General features: G+C 35.2%; 2 protein-coding genes across 2 annotated transcripts; one reads left to right on the forward strand and one right to left on the reverse strand.

Annotated features, from left to right (window-relative positions):
- Nucleotides 1–618: 618 nt before the first annotated feature.
- Nucleotides 619–2,471, forward strand: LOC121239154 (epsin-3-like). Its single transcript, XM_041136296.1, has 4 exons — nucleotides 619–1,124; nucleotides 1,268–1,390; nucleotides 1,497–1,658; nucleotides 1,741–2,471. Exons 1-4 carry the CDS (start codon nucleotides 982–984, stop codon nucleotides 2,327–2,329), a joined length of 1,017 nt encoding a protein of 338 aa, XP_040992230.1. The 5' UTR covers nucleotides 619–981; the 3' UTR covers nucleotides 2,330–2,471.
- A 592-nt stretch (nucleotides 2,472–3,063) lies between these two features.
- On the reverse strand, nucleotides 3,064–10,524 carry LOC121239153 (U-box domain-containing protein 33-like). Its single transcript, XM_041136294.1, is given in 8 exon segments — nucleotides 3,064–3,372; nucleotides 4,008–4,730; nucleotides 6,117–6,244; nucleotides 6,247–6,664; nucleotides 7,705–8,272; nucleotides 8,631–8,740; nucleotides 9,297–9,415; nucleotides 9,977–10,524. Coding segments are annotated over 8 exon segments (2,538 nt in total). The 5' UTR covers nucleotides 10,266–10,524; the 3' UTR covers nucleotides 3,064–3,189.
- Nucleotides 10,525–17,105: the final 6,581 nt, after the last annotated feature.

Below are 17,105 nucleotides of genomic sequence, written 5' to 3' on the forward strand. Positions count from 1 at the left end.
CTTAGATAAATGAAATATCCATTAATTTTAAGTTAAACCTAACGCATGGAATGGAGAGTCGATCAATTTGTGCTTCAACTAGTATACGGCTATACAAAAATTTTATGTGTAGTTATTTTATGTATTTTTTATACACTCTATTAATATGATTGACTGTGTCACTTTTTTTAATATAAAATAATTACTTCGGCTAATCACATTAGTAGAATACGTAGAGAATACATAGAAGTGATTATATGTAGTAGAACTTATAAGTATATATATTCTCATTACAGGATAAGGTAGCTAATTCTAAGTTCTACGTGTATGTTTTCTATTTTAGAAATGATACTTGCAATCGTAGAGTGTATAAGCGTCGCGCAATCTTTTTAAAAAAAATAAATAAATATAAAACTTATATAAAAAATTAATTTTTTAAAAATTAATTTTATATTTTTTAAAATAATTATACAGTACTTACGCAGTATAATATTCGTTCTTTTACTTATTTTCACCCCGATTAATGGGTAGAGTTCTTGCGGACGTAATGCATATCGAGAATAGTTGTGGATAATATTTTATATTACCTGATAGACCATTTCAAATTCAAACCGTAACCCGCTGTCCAGTACTGTAGAGATGTTGACTTTACATCCTTTCTTTTTTCTTTTCAAATACATTTTCTCGATTCAAAGACAGAAGGGACTACTAATTAGATCTTCACACATCACTTCAAGTTGAGTTTTCAAAGATGTGATCCACCACATAATTGCTTTCATCATTCAAGCTTCTTTCTTTCTTCTGAATTCTTCGCCTGATTTAAGACTATCAATGAGAAGTACATGTTTTTATTTGTTTCGTATGCATTAGATATTACATCTGCAGACGCCCTACATTGCTTGATAGAAAGATTAGCCGTGCCTTCTCGTTTTGGTGAACTCTATTCTCGTTTAGAAGCAAACCTAGGAACTGTTTTCCCCCCACATATTTTTCGTCTTAAACATGAATGTTTTGAGCAAAAACAGTGGCAGCAACATGGACACCACCCCATCTTTCCATGACTTGAAAAGACAAGCTTCTTTCTTCTTCAGAGAGAAAATCAAGACTGCTAGATTAGTTCTCACAGATGCCACACCTGCACAACTGTAAGTTGTTTAGCTCAGTTTATGTTTATGGTTTTGTTTTTCTTGTTTTGGCTAGTTGTTGGTCTGTTTGTGGTGTTGGAATTATATATTATTTTGGTTTCGTATATGGGTATCTTTCGGATGATGCTTTTTAATACTTGCAGAATGACAGAAGAAGCTACAAGTGGAAACACATGGACTCCAGACACGCCTACCCTGCGTTCCATTTCAAGGGCTGCTTTTGAAATAGATGATTATACGAGAATTGTGGAAATCCTGCACAAAAGGTTCAGGGTGTTTTTGGTTTTGTTTATGTCTTTCTTTTCCTTCTATTTTGCCAATTTGATATTGAAGAATGTTGATGTATTGGTGATGTTTATATTTGCGCATCAGATTCTTGAAATTTGAAAGAAAGAACTGGAGGGTCTCTTACAATTCCCTGATTGTACTTGAGCGCTTGTTGACCCATGGACCAGAGAGTGTAGCAGGAGAATTTCGAAGTGATAAAGATGCTATTGGCGAAATGAAAAGCTTTCACCATATTGATGAGAAAGGGTCTGTAATTGTAACCTTTTTCAAGTTTATTGCGTGGTTTTATGTTATGTAGTTGTGACAAGATCCTCGTATTCACACGCAGATTTGATTGGGGCCTTGCTGTTAGAAAGAAATCAGAAAGAATACTGAAGCTAGTTGAGAAAGGCCCTCTTCTCAAAGAAGAGAGAGACAGAGCTCGGAATGTAACAAGAGGGATTCAAGGTTTTGGGAGCTTTAGCCAGCAGTCATCTCCAGCAAAAGGCATGCTAACTGAATCATCATCAGTAACAACATTTGGGAGGTCTAATTCTCAGTTCAACAGTCAAGAAAATCAGGACAACCAGTTTTCAATCTCAAACAAAGGGTTGACCAAAGAAGTTAAAAAATCACAGCAAAGCCATGAGGTTATAATGTTCCAGTCTGGAAATAAAGTGGTGAATGAGAGATCTTGGGACAGTTTGTGCAATTGCCAGGTGCATGAGAAAGCCGAAACTCTGACGAGTTACAAAGAAAACCTGGCTCCTAAAAAGGAAGAGTTGCACAGATGGAACTTCACAGGAGAGTCTAACCCACTTCTGGATGGTAAGAAAAATGAACCCAGAATTGAGATGTCCATGGAAGAGGATCATCCCTTTACTGGCACCGAGAATCAAACCACTGCCTCCCTGCTTATGCAGATTCCACAGAAATAGAGTATATTAGGATCCATAATCAATCAACTAGCTGAGTTTTGATTTTTCCTGTTTATGCTTGTTCAGAATCAAGAGAGAAATTGTCGTTAAGCTTCTTATTAGAAACTCTTATCAAGATTGGTTTGATCAGAGAAATTTATGACCTTTCATTCTCTTTCAAATGATGCGATTCATGGTACTACACCCGAGTTCATGTAGATATGAACCAGAAAAAAAAAAAAAAATTATGATAGGTCAAAATGGAACATCACCCATAAAATTCTTTTTTAAAAATAAATTTAAAAATATTAAAAAAATACTTGAAAAAAAGCAAAAAAAAAAAAAAAAAAAAAAGTGCAAACCTTTTTTGGTCGACGTCAGCGTCTGATAAAATTCGCTAACCTGTTTTATTTGCATTTATGAGCTGAGCAATGGCCTAGCTAGTTTCTAATTCTAATATAGTCACAGTGATAATTTCTCCAGCTCAACACGATTGAATTTTTGCTTTATTTCATCATTCTGGCTACGCCTGTAACGTAAATTTCCTAGGATTTGCTTCCTAAGCTGATTACTAATTGTATCAGCTTAGTATACACCTCAGAAATATTCATGAATTTATCTTTTGAGCTTAAAAGTTAGCCAACTCCACCATTAACCAACTGGCCTCATCTCCATACTCAACGCTTGAAGCTCTTCCAGCTACTCCACAACTTTGGTTGCTTTCATGATAGATTAAAAGAAAAATTAATGCAAAGTAAAACAACACCAATCAGCCCCCTCTTATTATGGTCAAGAAGGGGTGCATTTTAATGCACCACCACACATATATGACCAAGGATATATACATACATAAAAAACATACATATATACTAAAGGAACTCTCACGATTTGCAAAGCCAATCCTGTATAGCAAGCCGTAAAGCATTGTTAGGAGTAAGATGCAAGTGACTTAATTTCAAATTGGTCATGGGAGAAGTTTCACGCCCATTTTCCAGCCATCCACGCAAGGCTTCCCCTTCGTATGTGAACCCATCTGCTGCCACCTGTGGGTCATGCATAATTTCCTGAAACCAACCCCATTACATGTAAGTAAGCCACATGACGCATAATATGAATCAGGGTAAGCATGAATGAAAGATCCAGATTTGTTTGATGTGAACAAATCATAGTAGGTGATACTTTTCATTTCAGTTACATCTTCACCTAAGGGCTATGGTGAAAGAGTTTATGTTTGATCTCCATGAAAGTTACAGGATTCAAATGTATCTTTTCTAAGAGGCAAGAGTATCTCCACCCTCGTGAAAAAATCACATGTACCAGCATAAAGTAGCCAAGCAAAGCACAGCTTGGTCCAGATTTTGCAAAGGCACTTAGAATTACTCTGTTTGAAAAGCATCATAAGCGATTGAAGACAGATCTAGGGCTACACTGTGACTCAAATTTGGGCAAGCTGAGACACAGTACATTTAGCAATGAAGCTTTGAGTTTCGGCTTTCTCTTTCCATCATCAAAGAGGAATAAAGGTGAACTCATGGGCGAGAGAGTCATATTTAGTTGGGGTCCCAGCTTGACCACAACTTGCTTTGAGACTAGCAAGCTTTCTTATTGGCTCTTCAACCCCTAAAATAATTTGATCCATCACTAACTACTATTTGGTCCTCTTCCTCAACTCAGGTTATACATGAAAAGTATCACTCACCTGAAGGATAGGGCACAAGAAGTACGATGGCACTGGTCGCTCTTCTGAGATGTGCAACTGCTCCAGTTCCCTCACCAGAGAAGGTGTTAAATCTGGTCTGTCTCTACTGCTCAGTTGACAGCATTGCAGCCCCAGGTCTGCTAATCGCCTGGCTACAAATGCTGGCCATTCTCCAGCTGATGAATCCAAAATTGACGTCAATTTTCCACATGAAACTGCCTTACGCAGCTCAGCTGCCAGCCCGACTGGTGGTCTTCCTGTGAGTAACTGCAGAATGATCAGACCAAAGGAGTAAGTGTCAGACTTGGGTGTCAGCACTCCAATTCTCTGAAACTCTGGATCTGTATAGGTAAAGGCACCCTTTGGCTCCGTGCTACGGCGGAAACTGGGGCAGTAAAGGTTCTCCTCAGTTACCAGCCTGCAAATCCCAAATTCACATATCTTGCAGCTTAGATCAGTACCTAGAAGTATGTTTCCAGGTTTCAGATCACCGTGGACAATCATTTCAGGTTTAGACGAGTGCAAGAAGCAAAGGGCACTACAGATTTCAGCAATGATACGAGTTCGGCTCTTCCACATCAAGGGAGAAATATTGCTTTTTCTATAAAGGTGATCTTGAAGGCTCCCGTTAGGCAAGTACTCATATACAAGGGACCAGGCCTCTGGGCATACACCAAGCAAAGTCACCAGATGAGGATGCTGTAGCTTACCAAGAACTTGAACCTATATCAAAAAAAGTTGTCAGAAACATGGAAGGTAAAGTATCCTAGACATCGAAGCAAGAAAGATAATAGTATCTTCTGAATGCTAAATCTTGTAATAGTTTTTTCTTCCATGGGAAACTATACGTCACAACTTGAAATATCAGAAAGATAAAAGAAACTGCTCAGAAGTTTCTGTAGGATACTTGGCCAGAGTGTAACCTGTTAGCCCATTAGTACTACGATGAAGGGGTAGTTGCTCACCCGACGTGATTGTACGAGATCACAGTTCACCCAACACAATCATCTTGGGTGAACAAGAAATGTGGATAGGGTGCGAGTGAAATTCCAGCCAATGGATGAGATGTTCAGTCAGCTCCCCCTTTGTGGAGCCAATATCCCCCCACAAGTGAGCAGAAAGAGAGTAGGAAAGAGGCCCTGATGTGAAACTTAAGTTTCTTGGGCTAAAGTTCAGGGAAACATAAGATCTTGTATCTCATTCAACTCATCTGGACAATCAGAGAGCAAATATAAGGGTAGGTAATCCGGGAAAAACTTATAGGATAAGCCAACTATGGTACATTTAACAAGCCTGCAATGCTAGGCAGATACAGAGTGCCCCAGAAGTGTTTTTTTTTTTTTTAATAAGTGATATAGGTACTCCATAAAAATTTACATCAAAATTTTTATTACCCAACATATAGCATTAGAACCAGCAGGTAGTAAACTCCACTCCTTTAATCAAGGGGAGTTCTCAACAGAAAAAGCAAAATATGGGAGGTGCAACCTATTTCTGAACTGCCCAACAGAAAGTTGGTAGTAAACATATGGATTAGAGCACCAAAACCCTGTAACTAATAAGAAATTTGAGTGGCACGGTATTTGTTTGAGTTCAAATCAGTACTGAAGCTTGGATGGAAATTCAGAATAGCACATAAACGCAGGTGAAAGCTTCAGGAGTATTCAAGAAAATACTTAACATATCACGATCTTTTAATATAAAATGTAGAAGCATACCAAAATTTCAAATGTGATTCAATACTGATTATAATTTGCTAAATCCAGTACAGAAAAAAGGCATCCAGTATTGGAACAAAATACGTGTCTCAGTGCTAACTATTGGGGTTCTATACCTCACTTATAAATCTTCACAAAACTTGCTGGAAGAGAACAAATTTTATGCAGCTCACCTAATTGAGGTTGGCTTGAACCAGAGAGGCAGGTCTTAAAAAAAAAACTACTAACCAACAAGCGCACATGCACACACACATAACAGCATGTATGTATTCCTGGTGGGAGGTTTGGATCAAATAAAAACTAATAACTATGCCTTTTTCCTCTGTCTACAGGAGTGTCAATAAGTATTTTACTAGAGAGAGATGGAGAGAAGATTAAGGAGGTAGTTGACCTCTTGTTGAAACTCTGATGGTCCTTGCATGTTATGTGGATAGAACTTCCTTATGGCAACAGTTCTACCCAACATTTCCCCTTTGTAAACACAACCATATCCTCCCTGCCCAATCTTGAAACTCTCAGAAAATTGCATGTAGCAGTTTGCAGATCTGATAATGAAACTTCAGCTAACTCGGGTAATCCTTCAACAAAACCAATGAACCCATCGCAGTTTGCAGCTCCAGCTTGTCCACGTCTCCACCGTTCAAGCCAGCGTAGGGCTTCCAATTTCTGTCGTCGGATCCTCTGCTTTTCCTGCCTAAGAGTTGCAATGGATGCCTGAATTAAATTTAGCTCACCAGCTGCTTCGTCACATCTACGGTTTGCTTCCTGTGCACGACTGTCTAAAAGAGCAACATTTCTCATGGTCTTCTGTATCTCTATGGTCACTTCTTCTCTTTCTTCCAAGAGCTTTTCTTGGTCCTGTAGTGTAGTAATCAATGCATCCTCAGCCTCCTTCCTGAGCTTAACTTCACGTGCATGGGCAGATTCATATACGTTCACCTGAGAAGGAAATAGAAAATTCTGAGATTGGGAGATGACACACAAGATTTAGAACTCAATAATCCAGTATAATTTATAGTGTATATTTTTGAAATCATCATGTACATTTTAACAATGCAAAGAAAGTTTAATCCACATATGAGCGTATACTTCAAAAGAACAACTCAAAGATTACAATCAAAGTCCCTTTATATTATATAAACTGCAAGAACTTCTCCTTCCATGAAATGTCGGATCCCATGTACCACCGTCCTATACTCAATCCAGGGTATTACAGTCTCCCTTCACTTAAATCATTGACGTTCTCATCAGGTCATTCCGTTGTAGGTGGTGCAACTTAAATCTCACACCTCTAGCTATGATTGACTTAGATATGATTTGTAACGATCCAATGAAATTCCAAGCCACATTTGGACTTATGCTCCAAAAAGATTAGTCAAGATCATAATTGGAGCTCCTTGGAATTATTATCAATTGCAAAGACTTGTCCCTCCTAGTCCTAGACAATATAGAATCCCATTCAACACCCCCCCCCCCCTGCCGCCGCGAAAAAAAATATTTACTCTTAAGGAATTATATAGATATATTGCTAAAACCAAGTAGTAAAATACAAACATATTCTTGTGCTAAAGTTAATACAAGCTTACAACAAGGGAGGAAGGATGTGAGGAAAGGTCAAGAACTGCCTCCTGTTGTATAGCCCATTGCAAGAATGTAAAACATGTACATATAATCTTTTGTTCAATACCTATCCTTTTCAAGTAATGCTTCAAAAGGTATAAAAGAAACTTAACACCTTATAACTGGAAAAAACTATTCAATTTGTCAACTCAAAAGGCGCATAATTATTTTTGCCAATGATAAGAAAATGAATATATTCAGAAGTTCACATCCTTATTAGGCATAACTTAATTCTCAGAATCTAAGATGCATAAACCAAGTTGACCAAGAACCAATTCAGCCACAACCTAACTCCTAGGAGCCATGATTGTAAAGAACAAGTTCCTTAATTGAAGAATAGGAATCAAGCTCATGCTTACCTTGCTGATAGCTTCAACGGCTTCTGACTCCAGTTTTTTGCAGTTCATTATCTCTACAAGCACCTCATTCCTTGAAGCCTCAGCTTGTATCCTGGCTTCTGTTAGCTGACTATACAAGCCCTCTTCCTCAACCTTTGGTTCGGAAGTTGAAGACACCATTCTCTCAGCAGAATTATTTTCTGAACCAGTGCTTATAGTTGTTGGACAAAATGAATTTTGGAGATTGCGAGATGAATGGGATAAAGCGGCCAATGAATCCACTTTGACGTGTTTTGTTTCACCCTGAACCCAGTTGCTGCTTTCAGTGAAGAGGGTACTTCTAGCAGAAACTGATCGAAGAGATTCTGGATGGATTGCATTATTCCTACTACAGTGAATTGACTTGGATCTCAAGGTTTCTTCAATTGTAATCTCAGGTTTACTACAGGGAGGCAAAGGATTTGGGTTTTCAGAAGCTTCTCTTGTCCACACATGTTTCCCTTTGTAGATAAAATATATCTCACAGAATAAAGGGGCATTTTTGGCTGCATAATTTGCCTTGCTGGAGCTCTTTTTCACCTTCATGCAACTGTAAAAAGCATTAGCATTGCAGACCAAGATTTTTTCATATATATAGCAATTACAAAAAGGACTAAAGAAAGAACCGCAAACTAGCCAACTAAGGGCTGCTCTAACAAAAAGGACGGGGTGCAGGTATTCCTGTCATGTGTACAGAAACATCGATAAAACAGGAGTTCACCAGTAAATTTTGCTAAAGATGTACTGGTGAACTCAGACAGCATTGTTACAAAAATTAGATTTTGCTAAAGCATTGTTACAAAAAAGATTTTTTAAAATCTAAAAAATAAATTTTGAATACCCTGAAAAGTCACTTATTAGAATATTAGCATATAGGATATAACGACTTCCACAGATGCACCACTTACTTTTCAGGCGCAGCCCCCATAACAAGCTTCCTAATGCCATGCCTGTTCACCAAATCTACAATTCCCTTCTGAACTTGGTCAGCTTCTATTGTAACAATGCTTGCTTTCACCTATAAAGTAAGAGAGTATGTTGAGTGCAGCAAAAAATTATTCAAAAAGGAAAACATGTCTGGGGAAATGCACATTTCCCTAAAATTTTTGAAGTCACCAACTGTTGGGGAACAAAGGGCAAGAGCTGACCAAGGGAAACGAGAAGGGTTACAAGGAAAAGATGGTAAATTATAGAGCTCTGATTTTCATTTTATGATAACTATTTGATATTACTTTGTAGTTTATTATTCTCTTCTACCAAAAGGAAAAACCATACTTGTCCCAAGCCAGATGAGAAACCATGGTTAGAACACCGATCTCCTCAAACAGCAACATTGATAGCAAGAAGTACTTCATTTGACTCCAAGGAAACGCAAATAATTACCTAAAAACTGATTTTGCATCATATAGAAGAAGTTCTATGAGAGAACACATGGTAGTACTACAAAGAAACGAGTTCGAACCCAAAAAAATCAGATAAAGAAGTTGATGGAACAATCAAAATACAAATTTCAAAAAGAATCTGCATAAAATCAGTAGCTACAATAACAAAAAGCATAGGAGATAAAGAATTGCCTTTTCTGTACTGCAAATGCTCACGTAATATTCTAAAAGCTTCATTGTCTGTGCCCATTCGTCTCTTCTATGTGCAGCCACTACTTCACCGTTGGCTCGACTTGCCGGTAGTTTTCCTACTGCAAAATGTATTTGTGGAAATACTGTTCAGCCCATTCAGGACACTAAGAAATTTAAGGAAAGTGAGAGAAATTGATGCGTTGAATCCCATATCTTCTCACAACTTGTGGAAAACATCAATCACTCAGTATATATGCTAACAGTAAAAAAATTTAAAAAAAAAAATCAGCAAGAATACAAACAATATTCAATCCACGACAAAGTGCACATTAATTAATAATCCCACAAACACAACAGAAACTCAAAGGACATTTCTTATATCATGAAATCTAGTGCCTGCAAAATGTTTTTATATTTTTGAATTAAAAACTAAAAAATTAAAAACATTGGCAATTTTTTTTTTGACCCATATACCCAATAGTAAATATTAAACATAAAACAAACACACAGCACAACTGCACAAGAATTCCAGTCAACCCCTAATATTTCTTTAACAAAAAAGGAAATCAATTAGCAAGCACAAGAATTCACGTCAAAATCTGTATATCCCAGTAAAAAACTAACAGAACCCCTTTAATGGAAAACAATCAGCACTCATGACAGAGGGGATAGAGACTCACAGAGAGTGGGGATCGCATGAGAAGGTTGATGAACGTGAAGAATACAAATTTCTCGGTTCCGAAACCGCTTGAAAGACCATTGAAGCAGAGCCACAGCTCGGTCGACGGACTTTCCGACCGCCAAGTGTACTTTCTCATCTCCAGCTTCCTCCACTATCTCAGGCAGACGAGATCGGGAGCTCATCTCCCGGTGAAACCCGAACCGAAAACTCGGCGGGGACGAGAGCCCGTGAAATCGATCACCGGGTAAGGAGTGGTGAGGAGGGTGCGATGGCTGCAAGAGCTCCATTCTTGCCGGAGGGCCCGCCAAAAGAGAGAGAGAGAGAGAGAGATAGAGAAAGATGTGGATTCTTTGGGAGATATTCGCCGAGTATTCGTTTCGTTCGTCTTCTCGAGTGGCCTTGACTTTTACAGTGACTTGATAAGGTTAGAAAGAGAGAGTGAGAGAGAGAGAGAGAGAGAGAGAGGGAGCTGAACGTGTTGAAGAGTGAGATCCGTTGGAATATATTTTGCAGGTTTCGTTCTTTTTACCTTTGCATCCATGAGATTGCTATAGGAAAAAGGTAGCCGTAGACTTTTGTTATGAGTCATGACTTCGATAAGAGACACAGACACCCACACTTGTCTGCTTCCTTCCTTTTTCTTTTTCTTTTTCTTTTTCTTTTTCTTTTTCTTTTTTCTTTTAAAAAGTTGTAAAACTTTATTTATTATTTTATTTATTCTCTTAAAACCTAATTATTCAATTATTTAGCTATGATAACAATTTTTTTTTTTTTTTTTTTTACAGAATCTAAACTAAACTCGAGATTCAAACTCAATATCCTCCGAAAGAGGGATAAATCCCAAAAATCAAGTAGTTAAAATTTAAAATTTAAAATTAAATAAAATATTATTAAAATATTATTAAAATATATTTTTTAATATTATTATTATTTTAAAATTTAAAAAATATTAATTATTTATTTTATTTTATATAAAAATTTAAAAAAATCATAATAATAAAATATATTATGAAAACAAACGAGACTGCAAAAAAAAATCTAAAGCATCCTTTAAAATTAATTGTCAAGATTTCTTAGAAGCTAGATTCTATACAAACTAATTTTTCTCTCATAAAATTCTCTTTCTAATTTTTTTTTTCTCTCTAAAATTATTCATTTTTTTAAAAATAATTATGAATATTTTAAGATAGGAGGAGGCCATCGAAGATGACTTTACTATGTACGTGATCCACACTACCCACTGGAAATTGGATGGGGAGGCCTAAACGAGTCGCAGACGTTTTCTCAAATCGGGTTTGAGCCATAGTTTAGATCTCACCTCTTAGGAAATTCAATAAATCTTGAGTTAATACAAATAATTTAAGGTGAATACATATTCAGATTTGAAATCAAGCTAGACCTAGTACATGCCAAACTACCTGGTAGGATAACATGACCGTGATCACTGAGTCACCACCCTCGGTAGTAAGCTTAGTTCCTGCCACATACCATTGGCTTTATTTTAGCGAGGAAGTGATAAATTATGTTATACTAGGGATGGGAAAAAAACACACACATGACACAAATAAACTAATTGGTACGAGGAAATTCAAGTATTTGGTAGGTAGTTAAGTGGAATATTAATATTTCTAACATATATCTAATTACATTAATCTATATCTTAATTGGACGAACCTAAACAAAAGATCGATGATATTGAAATTGGTCTCGATTGTTTTTACAACTCCTCTTAATTTATTTTATCTAATCATAATTATAATTTTTTTAAATTTTTATACAAAGTAAAATAAACAATTGATCAATTTTTTCAAATCTCAAAATATAAAAAATTAGAGTATAACATTAATTCGTTCCCTGAGAATTAATTAGAAGAAGAAAGACCTTTTGAAGTTAGGGAAGAAAAGTTAGAAATCAAAACTCAAGAAGTATTATTATTATTTTGTGTGTGAATCAATAAATTGGTTTGAAAAATCTTGATTATTAGGACATTGAAATTTGATCAATGGTTTGTAATATCTTCCTAGAGGAGACTACATTTTAGTGGAAATCCAAAATACATGCAGCATCAAAGAAAGCGATAGCTACCAATAAACGCTTTGAAATTAAAGTTGCCCCTGTCGAGACTGCAATCCGTTGTACAATTCCCGCAACTTAAATGATATATTATATATATAAAAGATGAATGTTAGGTATAAATTTTAAATGTATAAGATTTACGTAATCTTTTGTAAAAATTGAGTTGTGTAAAAATATATATATATATTTTACATTTTTTCATAGTATAATTTAATTTTTTATAAAAGATATGTGCGAGATTTTTACATTTAAGAATTGTATATATCTTAAGTATATATGTGTTTTGTTTTTTTAAAAAAAAAAGAAAGAAATTAGTGAATCCCAATTAAAAAGTCAAAAAAAAATGACAAAAGCCGTTCAAAGTTCAAACTCCAGAAAATCCAAAAAAAAAAAAAAAAAAACATTGCGAAGTCGCAAAGGAAAGCAACATCGACCAGACAATTGATATTTTGTGTTTACTCAAGTGAAGAAAGATGAAAATGAAGGGTTTCTAATTCTATCCACGTCAACTGATATACCCATATATAATTACTCAGCATCATCAGGTTCACAGATTTATTATAGGGAAAAAAAAAAAAAAAAAAAGAGCCAGAGAACAATAATATAAATATATATATATATATATATATATTTGTCCATAAAAATCAAATAAAAAAGGAAGAATATATGTCATATTCCAACTAATAAATATTTTACACCATGTACTATAAACCATAACTGACATATATTACACCCTCAAATCACTAAAACTTGGAGTGTGCACTCTTTTTAAAATCCAAATCTTAAAATCATGATGACACATTATCTATTTTTGCATGTTTTTCACCCTTTTTACAATCAAGATGGGATGAAATTATTGTTTGTTAATTTCTTTTATAATTAGATGGTATAATGTATTAATTCTTTATATTTTAAATAAAAAGGTTTAGCTCATATATAAAAGAGAAATTATAGTTGCAGTCGTGAGTGCACAAGTATCGTATAATCATTTTGAAAAAAATAAAAAATTACGGGACCTACATGAAAAAAATTAATTTTTAATAGTAGATCTTACTCTTTTTCAAAACAACTACACAGAATTTACGCATTTTATAACTATATGTAGCATTACTCATTTAAAAATCACACTAATGTTCGGTATTATTAGTTAGAAAATGATAATATGACTATCAAATATGTCCACTCATATATTTTTATTTTATTTTTCTTAATGGTTAAGAATGTTTAAAAAATGCTTAAAGAAAAACAAAAAAATAAAAATAAAAAATTTATTTATACTAGTGTATACATTTGGTACTCACTCTAACATTAGTATATGACACTAGTGTGATATACCATCACTAATTAGCCATTGATAAGAAGTACGTACTACTACTCTGCTATTACTATTAGTGTCCCCTATATTATTAGTCATCGCTAATAATTAGCGTTTTTCACCCGATAGGTGCGGACAACGTGTTTGTAAAAAGTCTCCTTAGTAGGTCTTAAAAATGGTTACCATAAATATCAACTCTTGACTTGCCCCCGATCTGTGCCTCAATTAACTAAGCAATCATGCTTTCAACTCCCTCTAACCACTTGATCAAGTTAGGTAGAGGTACACAAAAAAAAAGTAATTGGGAAGCTTTGCAAATTCCAAATTAATTATTATTTCTTTAAGCCAACTTTGCACGCGATTTTCATCAGTCCTTGTCTTATCTTAGAAGCCGCATATTTCGTTTATGTATTACCTTAGAAGCGCTTGTTCATATTAGACATTCACAAAGTAATCAATATATGTAACAATTTAAGTTTATTTGTCATCCCGACCCTATGTATATCATTCTCGAGACATCTTATATTATGTGTACCGCGTCATGAGATTATTAGATCGAAGATGATACAATAAAAATTGTTGTATGTATAGCAAATAAACTTTATCTTATCCTTATGTTATATTATGTAGATGTATAAAAAATGGCATCTTATGCAGATGGTGCCACTTTTGTGGAGATTTTCTAATCAAGGATACATACAATATGGCCGGAAGAAAAAGGGTAGATTGAAAGGTACAGAAGAATACAATTAGAGCCACTTGTAGAGAGTCATATCCAATCCACATGAATATCCAACAAAAGCCTATTTAATTTATTCCTTCTTAAAAATATAGAGTAGAAGAAAATGTTGGTTTTTTTGTTATAAGAAATAAATTCTAATATTGTCATTAATTGTCTATTTCATCAGTTGTGTAATTCGAGATTGACGTGATCTTAAAGTTGAAGTTGAAGTATATATAAAACTTATTCGAAAAAGTCTATTCTTCCAAACTACATTCACATTCACGAGAACGAAAATAAATCAAAGTATTTTATAGACGAAATTCGAAATGTACGTACGACTACTATTGAGAGATGCGATTTCATATCTTCTTAAACTGAAATGACCGGAGATATATTCAAATGTTATTTTTAGCGTACACTTGGAAATAAACTTTTAAAAATTAGTGGTTATTTTTTTTCTTCGCATTTAAGGATTGGTGTAAAATTATCAAACGTAGTTTGAAAATCTTTGTGTGTAAATTATATATATATATATATATATATGTATGTATATAATTCAAATGACTTTTTTTCTGAATTATTTATGTTATGTAAGGCCGGCCTTGGAGTCCGGTATAACGTTCGACTTTTCGGGGTTTTCTTGAATTGTTCTTTTTATAAAGAAAATAACAATATTATTTCCTCGTATAAGTACGTAAATTGTTCTCTCCTTACAAATCATGGCATGTGTCTCTTCTAATTCCATTATTCAGCCCATACCCTTTCTTAACTCGCAAAAACAAAAAACAAAACACATATACGTGTGTGTGTATATATATATATATATGTATATGTACATGTGTATATATGTTTATATAAATATGTGTTTTGTTTATTTCGAGTCGTAGCTTGTGAGAATAGTTTAATAAGAAAATAAATAAATGAGAAAATCTTATAATTGATATGTCTGCCCTCCATCGAAAAACAACCTTCCAATAGATTAATGCCACGTACTCTTTTAATTGGAACTACAATCTGACCGCACATAAGGAGATGTGTTGTGTTCTTTTTTGGTAGATACAGAGAGGCTTGGTTTTGCTTTCGGAATGAGAGGTGTGTTGAGAATGAGAAGACAGAGAGGCAACGCAGGAAGAGACTACGACAACCTTTTTTTTTTTTTTTTTTTTTTAACATTTGCTTCCTAAAATAGGTTTAAACTTTAAAACTGGTTTTTAACATTCTTTGCAATTTGGAAAACAGACTTTGTAAACTTATTTATTTTTTCTTTTTCTTTTTCTTTTTGTAATTTAGTTTTGTTGTTGGGAGAAAAATGGAAAACTCTATTTGGAAAATTAACATTCTTTAATTTTACTTTAGCAACTCTGTTTGGTTGCTGAGAAAAATAAGAAAAATCAAAAGAAACCCAAACCCATATTCCTACGTCTAAATCAGACCCATACAAAATGGTTTTACAAGCTATATTCTATTTCTTTTTCTTTGTGTTTTTTTTTTAAATAAAGTTTCCATCACTCAAATCTTAGTATCCTGAATCTCTTTGGTTTGGTTTTGACGAGCAAGCACCAGTGTCTAAATGTGCTACCCAGGTATTACTTTAGTTGTTGTGGAATGTAAATACAAGAAAAATCTGTTCTCTCTAGAGACTGCAGAATGATAGGAACTTCAAAACATAAAGTGACAGTGGGAATGAGAACTTCAAAACATCATCTACTAACCCATACGAAAAAATAGAAATCGGAAGAGAGGCTTCAACGATGAAAACATTTCAGGACTCTTGGACTTGAAATTATTGGGTGTGATAATCTTCAAAATCCTTTAGGTAGAGTTGCTGATGTGGCAATCTTTCATTGAAGGCTGTTAAAGCCAAAATAATAGCCCGACTACTTCAAAGCGGCTTTGTAAATAAATAACCTAACAAGCATCATGCACTTCTACATCTCATTCTATATATACATATACATACATATATATATATATATATTTATAAAGAAATCAACCAAAAGTGGGATAAAAAGAGACAAAATGTTTATACAAAAGATAAAAAATGAAAAATTCTACTTGCAAGCCATACATATATATTGAGACAAAATGTCGTATTTCTTTTAAGTTGGGTGGGAACAAGCACTTCGTAGTATGGGGGCTGCAAATTGAAGTGATTAGGAGTTGGGTACTCAGACGACTCCCTACCATCATCTCCAATGGTAAGAAACTATGCTAGAATTAGCATCTTCTACAAGTGTACTTAGATTGACCAAATTCATCGTACTCTGCCCTAGCCATCCACCTGATCTCTGCTTTACAAATATATATATATATATATATATAATATATATATATAACTATCATGTTCTATTAGTCAAATACTTCACCAGATTGTCGGGAGGTTTTTCCAAAAACAAAGAACCTATATAATCTAAAAAACTAATTGACTAGTAGTTTGTTACTCGCATCCCTCGGACAAGCCCCCCTGCCCTCGCATGGGAGGGGGGCAAGTTCGGCCCTAATGTCCCAGCCCTGCCTCTCGTGGGTGGGTGCCTCCATCTGGCTGATGAGGGGCAGATTGGCCCTTGGGCCGTCCGCCCCCCACACACACTGTCCCACTGGACATTGAGAGAGAGAGATACCTGGGCCTAGTAGGGGCGACGGCTAGAGGGAGAGAATCCGAGAGATCAACGACGGTGACTAAAAACAAAGAAAGAGAGGGAGACAATGCGGGGGAGTGTTTTTAAAACAAACCCTAATCTAAAACGACGTCGTTTTGAGGAGTTCTTCCTAAAATGACGTCGTTCTATTAAAAAAACATAGCGTAGTTTTAGGGAGTTCTACCCAACCCATCCCCCAGCAACCCTAGGACGCCCGCACACCATTTGTTTGCAGGGGCGGGATGTGCTAGCCCACCGCCTACCTCTACTAACTAGGCAAAAAGATTGGGGTGCTTGAAATATCAAAAATTTTAAAACGTTTTTCCACTATCTACCCTTGCATTGGTGGTACCATGTAACTGTCCATTCATAC

Source organism: Juglans microcarpa x Juglans regia, chromosome 7D (assembly GCF_004785595.1).
Source record: "Juglans microcarpa x Juglans regia isolate MS1-56 chromosome 7D, Jm3101_v1.0, whole genome shotgun sequence".
Classification (NCBI taxonomy): domain Eukaryota; kingdom Viridiplantae; phylum Streptophyta; class Magnoliopsida; order Fagales; family Juglandaceae; genus Juglans; species Juglans microcarpa x Juglans regia.